We start from the raw sequence: 15,790 nt of genomic DNA, 5'->3' as shown, positions 1-15,790 counted from the left end.
GTGGGGGTAGAGGCACAGAGATTCCTCACGCGCTCTTCCTCATAGGATGTTCCAGGCTCCAGCTCCAGTCTGGTTTCCAGTACACTTCCTTGGGCCCCAATGCCTCCCCAGCCACCCCCTTCATTCCAAGTCCCACCTTCCGCGCCTCCTTGAGGCGCCGCTGCAAGTCTGCCTGCTGCTCCTGCATTTTGCTCTTCCATTCCTGCACCTGCTCCAGCTGGATCTTGTGTTTCTCCAGCTCTTTTAGCTTTGCCTTGTCTTCTGCCCGTTTCAGCCGGAGGGTCTCCAGTTTCTCCTCCAGGTCCCGCACCTGGGCCCTCAGCCCCTCCTCCTCCTGCAACGGAGAGAGAGCCCTTGGTCTGTGCACAGCCTCCCCCTCCTCCCCACCAAGGCTGAGCTGGAGCAGAAAGGACAGAAATGTGTGCAAACATCATTCCAGTCCTACGGTCAAAAGCAAGTGGCATACAAACATCTGCAAGGAATATATATGGGGAAAGTGTGGGCAGAAGGACAAGGCACTTTAGTCAGTGGCAGGATGCCCATATGCTATGTCCCCACCCTTCTGGTCCAAGTTCTGGGTCTCCCCCAGCCCTGGGAAATTTCCAAGACCTACCAGGGGTCACAGGCCCCTTTGTGTCTTGGTTCTTCTTCACTCCAACCCCAGTCCTTACCTTGGAAGGGGAAAGAAGTGGTGGGGCTGCTCCAGGAGAGGTGAGGGCCGGAGTGGGGATGATGGGTGCTGCCAGTGGAGTCTGAGCTGGCGTGCTGGGCTCACTGCTACTCAGCTCACCTGCTGACGCTGAGCCAGAAGGGCCCAGGGAGCTACTGGCCCCGGCCACCCCAGTACTGGCTGGGCGGGTGGGCTATTCAGGGAGGGCAGGGGCAGACCAGAAAAAGAGTAGGGGACAGGGTGGTGAAAGAGAGAGAGAATATGGCAAGGGAAGGAGACAGAGAAGGAAAAAGGCAGAAAGAGTACCAAAACACAATGAGAACAGAGAAACAGAGGGAAGAGGAGAGGGAAAATGACACAGAGTCAGAGATAGTGACAAAAGACAGAGGGAGCAGGAGGGCGGGGTGGGAGGGGGAGGAAGACATAAGGTTACAAGGCTCCTCCCTTGGCACTGACCCCACATTCCTCCCAGCTCTGGCACTACCCCCTTAGAGCAGAATCCCTTACTCCCCAGACCTCCCCGCTGTGACCCACTTGTCATCATTCTAGCAATTTCTTAATACTCCCAGTCCTATCAAAGCTCTAAGCCTGTGTCCTCCTCCCCCAGGGGGAAAAAGTGCCTCAATGTCATTCCCAGAGAAAAAGAACAAATTGGAGTTTGTTCTCTAACTTTCATGTTGCCAGAGAAGGCTGGGCTAAAAGTGGGGGTACCAGGCTGCATACCCCTGCTAAGCCCTCCTCACTCTTTGAGAATCAAGTTGATTCCCCCTCCCTTGGTCCACTTCAGGGGACCCTGCAGGTAAAAGGGCCAAAGTGCAAGTTGTACTCAACTTGAAACAAGGTCAGTACAGCCAACCCTCCTGTTTTCTCCCTCCCCCAAGACAAAGGAGCTCTACTCAGGTGACACTACCCAGGACCCTGTAGGGCTGGGGCCGAGCGGCTGCCCTGAAGCCCCAGGCCCTGGTGCAGACAGGCCTGCCCAGTGCTCTCCCTTGCAGTGCTGAGCCCTGAAGCTCTCCTGGTGGGCTGACACCCAGAGACCACGTGCTGTCCACAGACACCCCCACCCAAAGCCCTTCACAGACACACACGTTCCTTATCCTCTGACATACACACTGCCAAGTTCTTCTTCATCCTCCACCCCCACCCCACGCCATCAAAACTGCCCTTCTCCAAGGAAGCCTGTCTTGATTAACCACAACCATTCTCATTTCTCGTTTGCACTCAAGCTACTGGCTCAGACACCCTTCTAAGAGCCGGAAGTCATTTTCCCAGGAGGGGCCTGTCACTACCTTCAGTCCCCACACTCCCCTGAAAAAGAGAACCCCAAACGCACCATCACCAACTTTTACTTGCTCGTACATATGCCCACATACATGCAGATGCCTGAAATGTGTGTGTACACTCAGCAGTGGCTTGTACAGAGGCCTGCTTTTTCTCACCTTGGGTCGCCGAGTTGTGGTCTGGACAGGCAACAGGAGCCAGAGGAGAAGTAGTCAGGAAAGGAAAGATAATGGTAGAAAGACAGACAGCAAAAGGGACAGCAATGAGAGCAAAAGAAGTAACAGGAATGGGGTGGTTAGCCACCCCCACCCCACCCCATCCCCTTCTCCCTCCAGTGAATCGCCTTGGTCCTATTCCAGGAACTCAGAACTCCGGTTTCCCACTGGTTCCTTCTCCCATTTTTGCCTAACCCTCGCAGACCTCACCCTTTCAGACACCCTGGAAATCCCAGAAGTCCCTGTCTCCTAGACCAAAGGCAGCAGCTGGTGGAGAGGGTCTCCAGAGACCAGTCCTTCTGCTTCTCGCACTCCAGCCCAGAGCCAGAGGCCCCGCCCATGTACCACTCCCAAGGATTTTCCCAGGTCAGCCCCTTCCTTCAAGTGCTCGACTCCACGGCAGACTCCTTAGAAATACCATGTGACAAGAGTGATGACATGAGCCCAGAGTAAGTGATATGAACCCAGCAGAGGGAGATCAGGCCTCCAGGGCAGAACAATGCTGCTGTCTTCCCTACCCCCCCCCCTTCCCCAGGACCAGATTCTGCAGCAGTCCCCATCCCTAGGGCAGAGGGCTCAGGTGTCAGGACCATGAATATTGCATTAGCCAGAAGCCCAGAGCTCAGCCAAGTAACCCCACCCGGCTGCAAGAAAGGAGGTGGGGGTGGGCAGCAGCACAGAGAAACTACTGCCCTAAACCAAATCCAGAAACCCCTCAGGTTACTGCAAAGTGGTAAATAGATGATTAACTCCAACTCCCAAACAGTTCTTGCTACCCAGTGTCTCACAGATCCAGCGAAGACAAGATTTGGCTTAGACTCTTCTTCCAGGAGACACTGAGCTCAAGGAGACCAACCCCTACCCCTCCTACCCTGGGCTAAGCCTCTATAGCCAAAACTATTCCAGGGTCCCCATTTCACCCTGGGAAAGCCCCTTGATACAAACCCTGGTAGGGGAGGGATGCTGGGAGTACAACCGAGAGTCATGCTAGTTAAGGTCGGGTGAGGCAGGCCTGCTAGAGGCACAAAGACCCCTGGACCCACTTCCGCAGATTCTCTCACAGGAAACTCCCCTAGAGCCAGTTTGCAGCAAAAGCTGCCTGAAGCCCAAGCCTGTGAGGCCACTGGGTACAAGGCCCGGAATACAGACTCAGAGCCAAAAGCAGGCAGGCCAGGGAGCAAATGCCCAGGGCGTGGGGCATGGCAGTGACACACAACTCTCCCTGTCCCCCACCTTCATTCCCACCCTCCTCCCCCAACCAGGTAGACAGATGAAGTCAATCAGCCCCCACCCCCACCCCAGCAGCCTGCTGCCACCATCGCCCTGGCAACCCAGCAGCAGGACCAGAGCAAGCAAGAGTACCTTTCGGGCTGTCGGTGCCTGTCTCATCATTGCAGAAAACCAAAGAAAGCCAGGAGAGGAAAGAGAAGGAGGGACAGAGGAGGATGGACAAACACACAGAGGAAGGACAGACGAAGGGAGGGAGGGAAAGAGACGGAACAGAGGGAAAGGCGGCGGAGACAGGAGATTAGTGCATCAAATCCCAACAATGCAGCCTTCGCTTCCCGGCCTGGCAGCTTCCCAGCGCGCAATGGCTGCAGCTCAGATGCAGAAGCCCCCGCAGGTGGGCAGAGGGACGGCCAGGCTCCCCCCGGTAGGCAACCGGAGAGGCGCCTGGCCCAGTTCATCAGCTGAGGCTGATGGCAGCCTCAGTGGCCGCAGCACCAGCTCCACCTGACGTCATGCACCCACCCTCCTCTGCTCCACGGGGGTGGAGCCACTGCTCCTTGGTCACCTAGCAACCGCCAGGCTCTGCTGGCTCCTCCTCTTCCTCATGACTGCACAAAGTCCAGCGCAGAGCCGCCCTTCTTCTTCCTCTAAAGAACAGGTTCTGGCTCCTCCCTCCCCCTCCCTCCTCCCTACCCCCAAGAGTTTGCTCCAAAAAACTGGACTACGGGCCATCCCAGAAATGGTACCCTCTGGGGCCAGGGCATCACTGGCCAGGGACATGGGACCTCACGGCCCCATCAGCCTCTCCCATACTCCCCTCTGCCCACAACCCCATCAACTCTGCTTCTGTCTCTTACACTGACCACGCCCTTATGGTGGCTCATCAGGCCCAGACAACCAGAGCACCCCTCCTGCGACAGCATCATCTCTGAGGGGCACACAGGGAGACTAAGAAACCCTAGGAACATTCAGCTGCAGCTCTTATGACGGTATTTGGGTCTCTTCCCAACCCTCCCCTGGTTGTAGGCAGATTAAAGCCTGTTTCTAAAGGGCTTCCAGAAAGGACTGGGCACCTTGCAGAGACATCTGGGTTCTCTTCTGCCCTCCCCCTCAAAGTATGTTCTTTTGTTCTGGATCTAGCTCCCTGTTCTCCATGGGGTGAGAGCAAACACCCTGGGCTAACTGATCTGCTGCGAGAGCACCACTGGAGAGAAGACCTGGGGGCACTTTACTTCACTGACACTTTGCACCATGAGCAAAGAAAGCATTGTATCCCAGCCTGGGCAGCCTAGGCTGGGCTCTGCCACATTTCCCCAGGCAGCTGCCAAAACCCCAGGATTTGGGCATGGCTCAGGCCCCACCCAGCATCAGGTCAGGCTGTGGCCAGAACTCCTCCACAGATATCAGACTGCATGTCCATGCTCTTCTCTATTCAGGGGCCTTATGTGCGATGGGAGCGAGCCCCAACCAGGAGACAATAATCAAGGGAAGAAGCCAAGTTACTATGACTTTGTAATGGACCCAGCATCCTTTAGAGCATTATTTTCCTTCTTACCTCCCCATTCCCACCAAAGCCAGGACCCCAAAGCAGGTACCAGCACGTGGTCTCTTCCACAGCAAGACTCCAAAGTGAAGACCATCACCAACCAGGTGTCGCAAGGGAGATGTTTTCCTCTCCCCTCCCACCGCCCCCATCCAGTAGCTCTCCATGCAAGGTCAGAAGGGCCTGAGACAGGCTGGCAACAAGGAAATCACAGAATCGTACATACAGCACAGTACACACAGGTCAGATAGGCACATGCAGGTCAGAGACAGCTTGGGCACAGGCCCAAGGCAGGGCTGGTGTGAGGAAGTGGTCATGGCAGTGACTTAAAAGAGTTTAAAAGAGTCTGGGAGTGGCACAGTTGAGCCCCACTCCAATGATGGCTGATGGAAGGCTGCAGGGGGTGGGAGGTGAGCCTCAGGCACAACACCAGAGGAAGGAAGAGGCAGGGAAAGATAGCGCAGAATGAAGGTGGGCATTCACGGCAGTGCCCACCCAGAGGCAGGCACACAGACTCTCAGGCTTTCCAACTCGAGACTGTTCTTACTGTGCTTTGTGCCCTGACCTCCCACCTCCTTGCCCAACCACCTCCCTTGGTACTTTCCCCATCCCCAATCCCCCAGTCTCTCCTCCCAGTGCCCCCAAGCTTAGGCTAAGTGAGAAGCCACTGTAACCCAGTAAATGTTCTATTTCATGCTGCTGCTATTTACAGTCATACTTGGAGTCACTGACTACAAGTCCTGAGGTGGGGGGTGAGGGGTGAGGATCACCTCTAATGAGCCCTCCCTGGGCCTGGACACCAAGCCTGATGTCCTTGCACCCCTCAAAGGAACTCTGAAAGCCAAAACTGCCATTTCCTCTGGCCATCCCAGCCCCAAGGTCACACACACATGCATGCAGCAGCCCAAGGACATGCAGGACAGCTGGGGAGGGGGCTCATGGCCCTCACCCACCCAGGCACAAACAGTAAACACACCACCTTCTTAGGCTTCAGTCCCCGCTGCATGAGGGGTAGGAAAGGGCAGTTAGAGAACAGACGCCACACTGTGCTAGCTGGCCAGACATCCTGGGTGTAGGTATTAAGACCAACTCAGGCACATACAGGTAAAACGGGGAGTCAGGTCACTGTCAAGCCCTGGGTAAGTGAGATGAAGGGTCCCTCAAGGATCAGTTTCCAGGATGTCCACACACTGGCCCAGAGAAGCTGGCGAGTCTGGAGCCCCACCCCACACACCCTGTGCGGAGCAGCAGAGGGGAGCTAGGACAAGCCATCTGCAGACAGCCTAAAACAGGTGGCAGAGGGCCCGGCTCCTCACCATTCACTCGTGAACAGTAGAGCTCCTTCTTCCTCCACTCCTACCTTACCCCTACCCTCACATCCTATAGAGCTTGGCAGCCTTGGGTACCAAACGATAGGAAGATGGCCACAACACTACTAGGGTCAGACCTGTCCTTCCTATCACTCCTAGCATCAGACCCATTTGACCCTGAACTTCTGAACCTAAAGTTTTTCCCTGCTACCACATTTACTCTACCCCTAAAACAGCAACTCATATTCAGAAAACTTCCTTCTCAGGGAGGTTGGAGACTGGTAGGCTAACACAGTTTACTCATCTACTACTTCTACCTGCCTGGCATTGGGTCTCCCTCCTCTCTTTCTCCTTCCCCTCCTTCTCTCTATTACTCCCCACTCCCACCCCCAACCACTCACCAGTTTGCTGGTCTTTGCAGTTGAGTCGGTTCCATCTGCAGAAAGCAAACAGAAACAAAGTGTGTATTTGTATAAGGAGGGAGGGGCAGAGAACAACATGGCAGGGTAGGGGAGATATAACAAGGGAATATGGTGGTGATGGAAAATCTCAGGATCCACTGTGGCCCCATGTCCTGGGGACTCCTGGATGTGGGAAAGAAACTTAAGCGGGTGGTTGTTACCTCTTTTGAGGACCTTTGAGGCAGAAGAATCAGGTGTCTCTGGGGAAGTAGTATCTGCTCCATCTTCAAATACCTGGATCTGAGGCCAAAGAATAGAAGCAATATAGCCAGATCAAAGATGGCTATAATATGGGCCCTTCCCTAGGCCCCAAGCAAGCCTGGGGTACTGGGCAGCTTCCCTAAGGATGGATCTCCAGTCTTCCCTCCCCGGCTACCTCCTACTCTCCCAACCAGAGACTTATGCTCATGCCCAAGAAGAGGGAGCACCAACATGCCAGCTGCACATGCAACAGAGCATGTGCACATGTACGTGTGTGCACATGCACGCACACACATACACACACACACAGAAGCAGGGTGTGAGTACCTGGGACTGGCGCACAAAGATGCCATGCCCTTCATCACAAGTGAAGTACTTTCTGCCTTGGACAGTTCCATCGTTCTTGCCCTTTGCTTCATCCAGGATCACGCCTACCCATTTGCCAGTGGCAAAGAGTGTGGCTCCAACATAGGCCACAGTGCCTCGGTGCCCTTTTCCAATCACCTCCACACGGGACCCCACTCGCAGAGGCCGGGCGCTTGCCTCTGCATTCATTCTGCTGCCACTGGGCGTCTGAAAAAAAGACACATGCAAACATACACAGTTAAAGGCCAAGCATGTCATCCTAATGCATAAAAAAGGCCCTAGTCAGGATCCTGGACTGAAAAAGGACCAGAAGTCACTTCTCTGAACCCCATTTGCAGGGTGAAGTGGGCCCCAAAATTCCCTTCTGAAAAATGTCAGTGACGTGTCCTTCTAAGACTTCTCCCAACTCCTCTGGAATCTGCCAGAATTTCTCAGAGTTTATATTTAAATTTTATAACAAATCAGAATTTGCTGATAGATCTGTGAATGTCACCACATGGCTGCTTTCTCAGGAGCGCTGCCCCCCAAAGAGAGGAATGAAGCTCATGCAAATAACTCATTTTAGACCAGGCTCCCCACAACCCAATGCCCTGACTCAGGAGCCTGAGCTGAGAAGACAGGCAATTCAGTGTGTGAACTCATAGAATCTCATCCCCCTCCCTACTGTCGCCTATCTTCCCTGTGGTTCAAACAGCTCTCTTAGGCCTCTCCCTTTCAGATGCACACAATTGTGCCTCCTTCCAGCGCTCAAGTCACCACCACTCCCTCCTGACCTGAACCCCCCACCCCCATCCACACACCCACCATGACAATCCTGGATGCCTCACTGCAGCCCATTCAACCATTTAACTCCCTTCTTCCTGGCCTGAGCCCTGTTCTATCAACTCTCTACCCCCAAGCTCTAGAGATTCTTCCCCCACACTATGTTGCTATAAAAAGAAAAACAAATGCCAGGTAAATCAGGTAACTTAGACCTGTCCAGCACTCCCCTAGACTCTGCCCAGTGGTCCAAATGATGGCTTATCACCCCATGGATGGACAAGGCAAAGGAAGAGACTAAACACTGTCCTTGGGCAGCTCTCAGCTTCTGACACACCCGTGATGACAGGACACAACATGTAATTAGGTCCACAATAGACCCATGGTTTAGAAGAAAATCACACCTAAGCCATTTTTAGCAATAGTAGCTCCATGAACCAGGGGCCTTGCAGCAAACAGATGAATAAGGCACGAAGTGACACCATGGTCCTTAAGACTCCACAGGGCTCCCTTCTGATGCCCCCACTTGGCTTCACAAGGGAGCCCCACCAGAGCCTGCACTCCCTAACTCCCTTCCCCAAAGATCTCATCCAGGAAGGTGAGGATATAGCCCCCAGGGGCTCCGGGACCCCAAGTCATACCTGGGATATGCAGGGTGGCTCTCACGGATCTGACAATAGAAAGAACTAACAGTGATATCAGGGCTGGCCCCAAACTCGGAGACTCCCCCTAAGCTCCCAACCCTAATAAGCCTCTCAGAACTAGGTAGACATAACAGTGGGTACAGATTCAATCTCAGCCAGAACAGAAAGAAAGCAAGTGACAAACAACAAAGCAGCTCTAAAGAAAGGCTTCACTGTAAGGCCATTCCAACCCACCGACCCCATTCGGAGTCCCCAAGACCATCTGGCCCCCCTCAGGAACCTCTGGCCTGAGCTCCAATTAGAGTCAAAGGTGGGGCCTCGACAGGCCCCAGTGAGGGCCCAACTCTGGGAGGGAAAGCCTGTCCAGCCTAACACCATCAGGGCTGCAAGTGGCCCCATCCCAGCTCCAGCCAGTCTCCCCAGCCCCCACAGCAATGTCTACAGGCACCCAGGCCTTCTTCAGCAGCCCTCCCAGGACCATCCCAGATTGGGGCCACTTACCCGGCTGTACACGTGCCTCTTGCTCTGGGCCATGTTGCTCACCCGCCTCTACCCCCTCCCTGGCTGGCCAAAGACAGAGAGAAAAGGCAGAAACCTAGGCAGGAGGGTCAGGGCTCCAGGCCTTCATGGACAGACACAGAAGCCGTCAAGCGCGGCCCTCTCCAGTCCATGGACTTCACTCGGTAGCCTACAGGGGTAGGGGTGGCGGCAGAGACGGGGGCTGATGAGCACGTCCCCACTGCTGCCCCAGGATTCCTGAACCCAGAGACACCGAATCCTGCTTGCCAGCTGATGAGTCTCACTCTGCGCTAGTGCTGCTCTAGACTTGTCAGGAACTGTGCTAGCCTCTGGGTCCTAGTGCCCCCCTTCTTCACCTGGGCCAGACAAGAGGGGCAGGGACTAAGGGGCTAGGCTCAGGCACAGACCCTCACCACTCATCACTAGAATACACTGTCCTAGGGCTGGAAGCACAGCCCTGACAGGTCCTCCTAGTCTGCACCCCCTCACCATCACTGCCGCCCTCCCCCCAGGGATGTGAGGCCTCAGCAGGCCCACAAGCATCAAGTGCCACTTTGAGACCCTCAGCTGCCTAGGGCCTCCACACAGCCAAAATAAGGGTCTCTCACCTCCTCTTCTGGTGCTCTTCTCTCTCTCCCCTTTCTAAACTCTGGACTGGGGTCCAAACTCATGTGATTGGGGTTTGGATTTCAATTTTACACTGGGCCAGAGGAGCCAGGCCCTGCCTAATACACAGCAAAGGAAGGGCAGTAGTGGAGGCAACTTCACACACAGCAAAGCAAGTCAAGTACCCCAGTTGCCCCCATGCTGGCAAAGGGTGCCACAGTCACTCTTCTTCCCCTCTGGTTGTTATGAAGGGCCAGGCTCTGAACCCTGAGAGTATCAGGTTCAACCGGATTATTAAGGGCAGCGGTCAAATGCAGCGAGCCCCACTTGCCCTTGTAGCACAATGCCCAGTCCACCTCAGCCACTTGCCCCTTGTACTCTTGGCCTTGCCTCCTAGGCATCTCCTTAACAGAAAGGATAAGATGGTTTATTTTCTATAGTTCACAAAATTTATGTAATAACCATGTAATACTTTTATAATGAAAAATGTTTAACAAAATTATGCATTCTAGTGAAAGGTCTCCAGAGGGCTATGTAATGATACCACTTCATTCAGTTACCCTCTAACATGGGCTAGGAACAAACAGACTGCGGTCCCTGCCCCTAAGTAGCCAACAAGGTTGCCTGACCTACAGCTCTGCTGGCTGTGGATGGATCTAGATCCCCTGGGCCTAGGGATACCTATCTTGTCTGCACTGGGCTTCACTGGCCAAACGGTCTTCCTCCATCCATCCACTTTCTAAGGCAGGCCAGATAGTCTAATAGTAGAATGATAACCAACAGCCAGATCTATGGCCCCAAAACACCTCTCCACATCTTTAATCCCGGCCAGACCCCCTAGGAAACCATTTCTCTCCTCCCCTGTGAAATCTCCATGCTGCCCCCTCCCTTCCCTATGCACCATTACACAAGTGGGCAGGGCCATGCAGGTCCTTGCAACCTGGACTTCACATGTTCAGAACACTTCACAGTCTACAGAGTAGCTTAAAAAACATAATTTTATAGTACTATAGTTAAGAGTTCCAGTTCTAGACTCAGGCTGCTTTTGTTTAATTCCTGGCTTCACTGCTTGGTAGCTACATAAATTTGGTCTAGTTACTTAACTCTGTGCCTCAATTTCGTCACCTGTCAATTGGGAACAATCAAAGAACATATCTCAGAGAGCTGTTGTGAAGGTTAGCCAAGAAAATCCATGTAAAACATTTAGGACATTGCCTGGTAGTTAGTAAGTACTCAACAGAAGTTAGCTAATAGCAATGTTGCTATCATCATATTCAGACATCTCAACAACCCCATAGAAGGGCAGGCCAGGGACAATGCTGACGAGGAAACTGAGGTTTAGAGAACTGCGCAACTTCCCTGAAGTTACACAGAAGGAAAGGAGTGGAGCCAAAACTGGAACCAAAGCCTGAACCGAAACCCTCTCACTTTCTACTATCCTCACTGTTACCACACGTACCTCTAAGCTTCCAGGGCCATGCCCATCCTCTAGACCACACTGCCTCAGATCTAAGAACAACCTCACAACTCACTAGCCACAAGGTATATACAGTCACCTAACTTCCTGGAGGCGATTTCTTCTCCTACAAAATGGGAATAATATCTGCATATCTACAGTAATGTTAGGAGGCTGGAATAAAATAAAGCATGTAAAAGTGCAGAACCTACAGAAGTGCAAAGAACTAACTGACATGATAACAGACAACATATAAGTCTTAAAATAAAAGATCTAGACAATAAACATTATAAGGAATTATAGAGAGGAGAAAGGTGAGCTAGAAAGAAAAGAGGTACCCGACTATGCCTTGAATTATGGGTTGTTTTTTGGATACATAGAGAGCAAAGGCCTACAAACACTACAAGTTGTGAAGACAGCATGAGTAGAGACAGAAATAATTTTGCTTGACTAGGGAATATTAAAGACCAGCTTGGCTGAAGCGAAGAAGTCTAGATGAGTTCTTCTATTAAACTATATGTCTTTTAAAGCAGAGCCCACAACTTTTCCTCTTTATGATCCCATCACCCTTAGCTCATGGAGTCAAATATTTATTAAATAAATAACCACATTGAGATGAACTAGAAGGTAAGTATGGATAGTCAGGAATGTAATCCATTCCATGCCCACCCCCACCCCAATGATACTAAATACTGCTAAAACGTCTAGGAAAACGGGAAGAGAGGAGGAAAAAGTCTCTGTGTCTGATAAATAGTTAGCAACGGTCTTGGAGAATGTTTCAGAAAATGATAGGAAAACAGGTAGATTGTTGGGAATTAAAGAGGAAAGGCCTCTTTGGCATCCAGCCGCACCATTTCTACCTTGCTTTTACTGGTACCCAGCATCCTTTGAGCCCTTGACCTCCTCTTGTCTCATCTCACCTAACCTTGATCCTGGGCTAACCCAACTGTTTGCTTTCCCTGATCCCACTCATAGAGGAGCTGATTTGAAACCCAGGCAGTCTGACAGTAGGGTCCACACACTTGAACTGAACTGCATTAGGCACTAGGTATATAGTAGTATGGTTGCAAAGAGATAAAATGAAACACAATGGTAATCAGCAAGATCCAGATTTTAAGACTAGGGTAAAGTCGTACATCTCTGAAAGCACTAGTAGGGAAGGGTAAGTGTGGACCTAAGTCCCTCAGGAGTCAGGAAAGGAAAGAGTCTGCTCACCAAGTGGGGAATGGAGGCTGGGGGACTGGAAGCTTGGAAGGCTGGATTCGAGAGATGCACAGAAACCCGGAAAGAAGACACATACAGAGCCTTCTGTTCCTAGGTCCTACTCCTGTATCTGCCTTACAGATCTCATACAGATAGGGCCTAGCCCCCAAATGGACTTTCTTTACCTCTCTGGCTCCTCATTACCCTCAGAAATGTCTACAGCCCACTCCCAATCTGAATGCAGCTCTACCCCTCCCACAGCATTCCCCTCCCCCAGGAATACCCAGTGACTGCCAGGCCCACCTCCAAAGGGCCCAGACCTCCAACAGCCAGGAAGGAAAGCTACACAATATGCTTCATTTATCCTCAGTAAAGGAACTTTTGCAGGAAGGCAACAGGCACTTGAGCGCAACCCTGTACTTAAGAACTACAACCCTCCCAGTACCAGCAAGAGTCCTGCTAAACAGACTGTTCAAAGTTCCTGCTCACGCCTCCCCTTGAATCAACCAGCAAGTTTCCGGCACTAGGACCCTGCAGACAGGGAACACTGAGCCTGCGCTCTAAAGAGAGAGCTGCACCATTTCACAACTTCAGCAAAAGCCAAAGCAGCCAACAAAGCCACAGCCCCCTCGGCTGTGCTGGGCTCTGCCTTTTGGGCAGCTCACCGGCCACTCCCCAGCAGCAGAGCATTTCCTCCTTTCTCTTTTTAAATCCACGTCATCATCTGATCATAATGGAAATCAATCTCCTCAAGTCTCCACGCAAAGGCGTATCCATGGCAACCTCAAGAGGAAGGACACAGAAATGATGCTCCAGTGGCTGCAGCAGGAAAAGGTAAGTGCATTTGTCTTCCATCCATGCCATCCCACCACTCTTCCCTTTCATTCAAGTCAGGTGTGTGCCTTACCTGCAAATTCTATCTATCACACCAATGAGGAAAACACAAAAGGTGAGTGTTAATAATCTATGCTACTATGTAAGGTTTTAGGTCTACCTAGTCCCATAACTGGCAGAAAAAATTCTCTTTTTCTGGCTGACAGTGACAAGATCTGTTTTCTTATTCACCATCTCAGGTGACACAGCCTGCAGTACCTGACAAATCACTATCAGTCACTTGTCTTTCTAGTCAGGATGCTGGGAAATCACTCAAGGATTTCAGAGTTGCCTACGTAGTTGTAAAAAGCCAGCAGCAACAGTGACCCCACCGCCCTGCTCACCCAAGCCCACCACGATCATGCCCACAGGCTGGCCTGGTAAGACTCCCCCCTTCGCAGCACTAGACTCCAGCCCCTAGAGGTCCAGAAACTGGGAGTTGGGATTAAATTTCTGCCTTTCTCTGATGCCTCAGAGGAAGGAATGCCATTTCTGCAGAGGTAAGAGATTCATCAACCATAAGTACTACTAAGCCTAAGTAATCCTCCATACCTCAGTTTCCTCTTCTGTAAAATAGGGATAATAACAGTTACTTTCCACAAGCTTGTCGTAAAAATCACGTAAGAATGCCTGGAAAGCACTTAGAAGAGGGCCTGGTACGAAGCACTCTATAAACGTCAGCCATCATTACTACAAGGAAGAGAAGGAGAGGCCTACAGTGCAGGATTTAAGTTCAGAGGGTACCCAAACACTCTTGGGGCAGATCCCAAGCCTGCCCTCTTTCCCTTTCCTCTGGACAGTCATTTCAAGCTTCCCTTATGGGTTTCAAGGCCCTATTCCTGTTGGAGCCCACACCAGTGCCCTCACCCCTCGCCAAGTACCCTTGCTGAGAAAGAAAACTGAGCCTATTAGATGAGAATTCCTTTGCAAATTTAGATATATCTGCAACCATTGTCGCCACTTTCTTCCTACATTCTTTCCTTCCTTCTGTCATTCCTCCTCAAAGGAAATAACGTCCCTTTCTTTTCAGGGCCAACTCCTCCCCTCTCCTCTGAGGACCTGATTTAGCAATCATCTTTCTTCTCTTGTGCCTTCAATTGCACCCTCTCTACTGGCTCTCACGCATCATCAGAGAACCCATACTCAAGACTTCTATTCTAGGAAAGACTGTCTCCAGTCTCTGCTACCTCCTCTGCAAGCTGCCACCATCTCTCTTCCGTCCCTGCCAAACTATTCATCTCATCGTGAGTACACCCTCTCTATCCTCACTTCCCACCCCCTCCTCAACTCACCTGGCTCTCGTCCCTACCACTCCACTGAAGCTGCTCACCCTAAAAAAGTAAAAGAGCCCTGGTGACCACAACCTCCTGACTGTCCAATCTCAAGGTGCAGTTTCCAAGCTCATCCTACTTGACCTCCCTGTAGCAACTGAGGCTGCTGATCCTCTTCCTGCAACTTTTTCCTCTCCTAGCTTCCTGGACAACATTCTTTCTCACCTTGCACACCAGTCCTTCTCCTCTCCTGTGACATCTTCAGCCTTATATAAGTGTGGCGGGGCTCATCCACTCCAACAGCGTCAACTACCACTTATGCCTACCACCCTTAGGCTCAGACTCTCTTCTGAACCTAGACCCACACTTCCACCTGTCTTCTAAGTGCCACAGACCACCCCCCAAGTTCAATATGACCCAAAACACACTTGATATCTTCCCCCCGAAAAATGTTCCTCTTCTATATTCCCTCTTTACTACTGGCACCACCATCCACCCAAAATAGAACACTGAGTCATCCCCAACAACTCCCTCTCTCTTGTTTTCAACAACTAATTAGTCATGACATCAGGTTAACTCTGTCTCTACAGTCTCTCTCAGATCCATCCCCTCCTTTCCATGTCCACTGACCTAATCCCTAGTTCAGCATTAAACCCTGTCCAGGTTATTACAAGAGTCTCCTGATCCAGATTCTCCTCTTTCGGTCTATTTCCACAATTAGCTTCCCAAAATACAATCACATCACTTCCCTGCCCACAAAATTGAATCTTCTTAGCACAGCACTACAGGCCATTAAAAACCTGGCCTTGTTATGAATCTAGTCTCATCAACCACCTCTCCTTTGATCTCAAAGTTCTCTTATATTTCAGCCACTTGGATCTATTTACCTTTCTCCTTATGCCTCCGCAAATGTTGCAAATGTCACCAGAGCCATTCTCTCTCTTCATCTTCAAGGCTCAGCTCAATTACCACCTCTTTCCTGAAGATTCCCCTGACATCTCCATGTACAGCTAGTCATTCCCTTCTCCGCCCTCACATAGCACTTCGGACATATCTGTATTACAATATCACATTTTATTTAAAATATCGTCTCCCTTATCCCATCATGAACTCCTCCAGGGCAGAGAGTTTTTCTTCCTCTCAGTACCCTAAGCACTGCACACAGACACTCTATGTTGA

General features: G+C 51.5%; 1 protein-coding gene across 8 annotated transcripts in view; it reads right to left on the bottom strand.

Moving 5' to 3' along the window:
* DCTN1 (dynactin subunit 1) overlaps positions 1-15,790 on the bottom strand; it is a 28,375-nt gene that overhangs the window by 9,467 nt on the left and 3,118 nt on the right. For 2 of the 8 annotated variants that reach the window (XM_058550897.1, XM_058550899.1), the window contains exons 1-6: positions 9,185-9,300; positions 7,242-7,487; positions 6,875-6,953; positions 6,654-6,688; positions 672-863; positions 137-334 (exon numbers count right to left, since the gene is read on the bottom strand). In XM_058550897.1, coding sequence (XP_058406880.1) covers positions 137-334; positions 672-863; positions 6,654-6,688; positions 6,875-6,953; positions 7,242-7,487; positions 9,185-9,217 — 783 coding nt within the window. In that variant the 5' untranslated portion in view covers positions 9,218-9,300. Of the gene's footprint in view, positions 1-136; positions 335-671; positions 864-2,112; positions 2,134-3,531; positions 3,828-5,921; positions 5,943-6,653; positions 6,689-6,874; positions 6,954-7,241; positions 7,488-9,184; positions 9,304-13,132; positions 13,215-15,790 lie in introns of those variants that run through there. The other 6 variants (XM_058550904.1, XM_058550900.1, XM_058550898.1 and 3 more) reach the window with 6 other exon arrangements.

Source organism: Diceros bicornis, chromosome 12 (assembly GCF_020826845.1).
Source record: "Diceros bicornis minor isolate mBicDic1 chromosome 12, mDicBic1.mat.cur, whole genome shotgun sequence".
Classification (NCBI taxonomy): Eukaryota; Metazoa; Chordata; class Mammalia; order Perissodactyla; family Rhinocerotidae; genus Diceros; species Diceros bicornis.
This window is presented reverse-complemented; position numbering and strand designations above follow the sequence as displayed.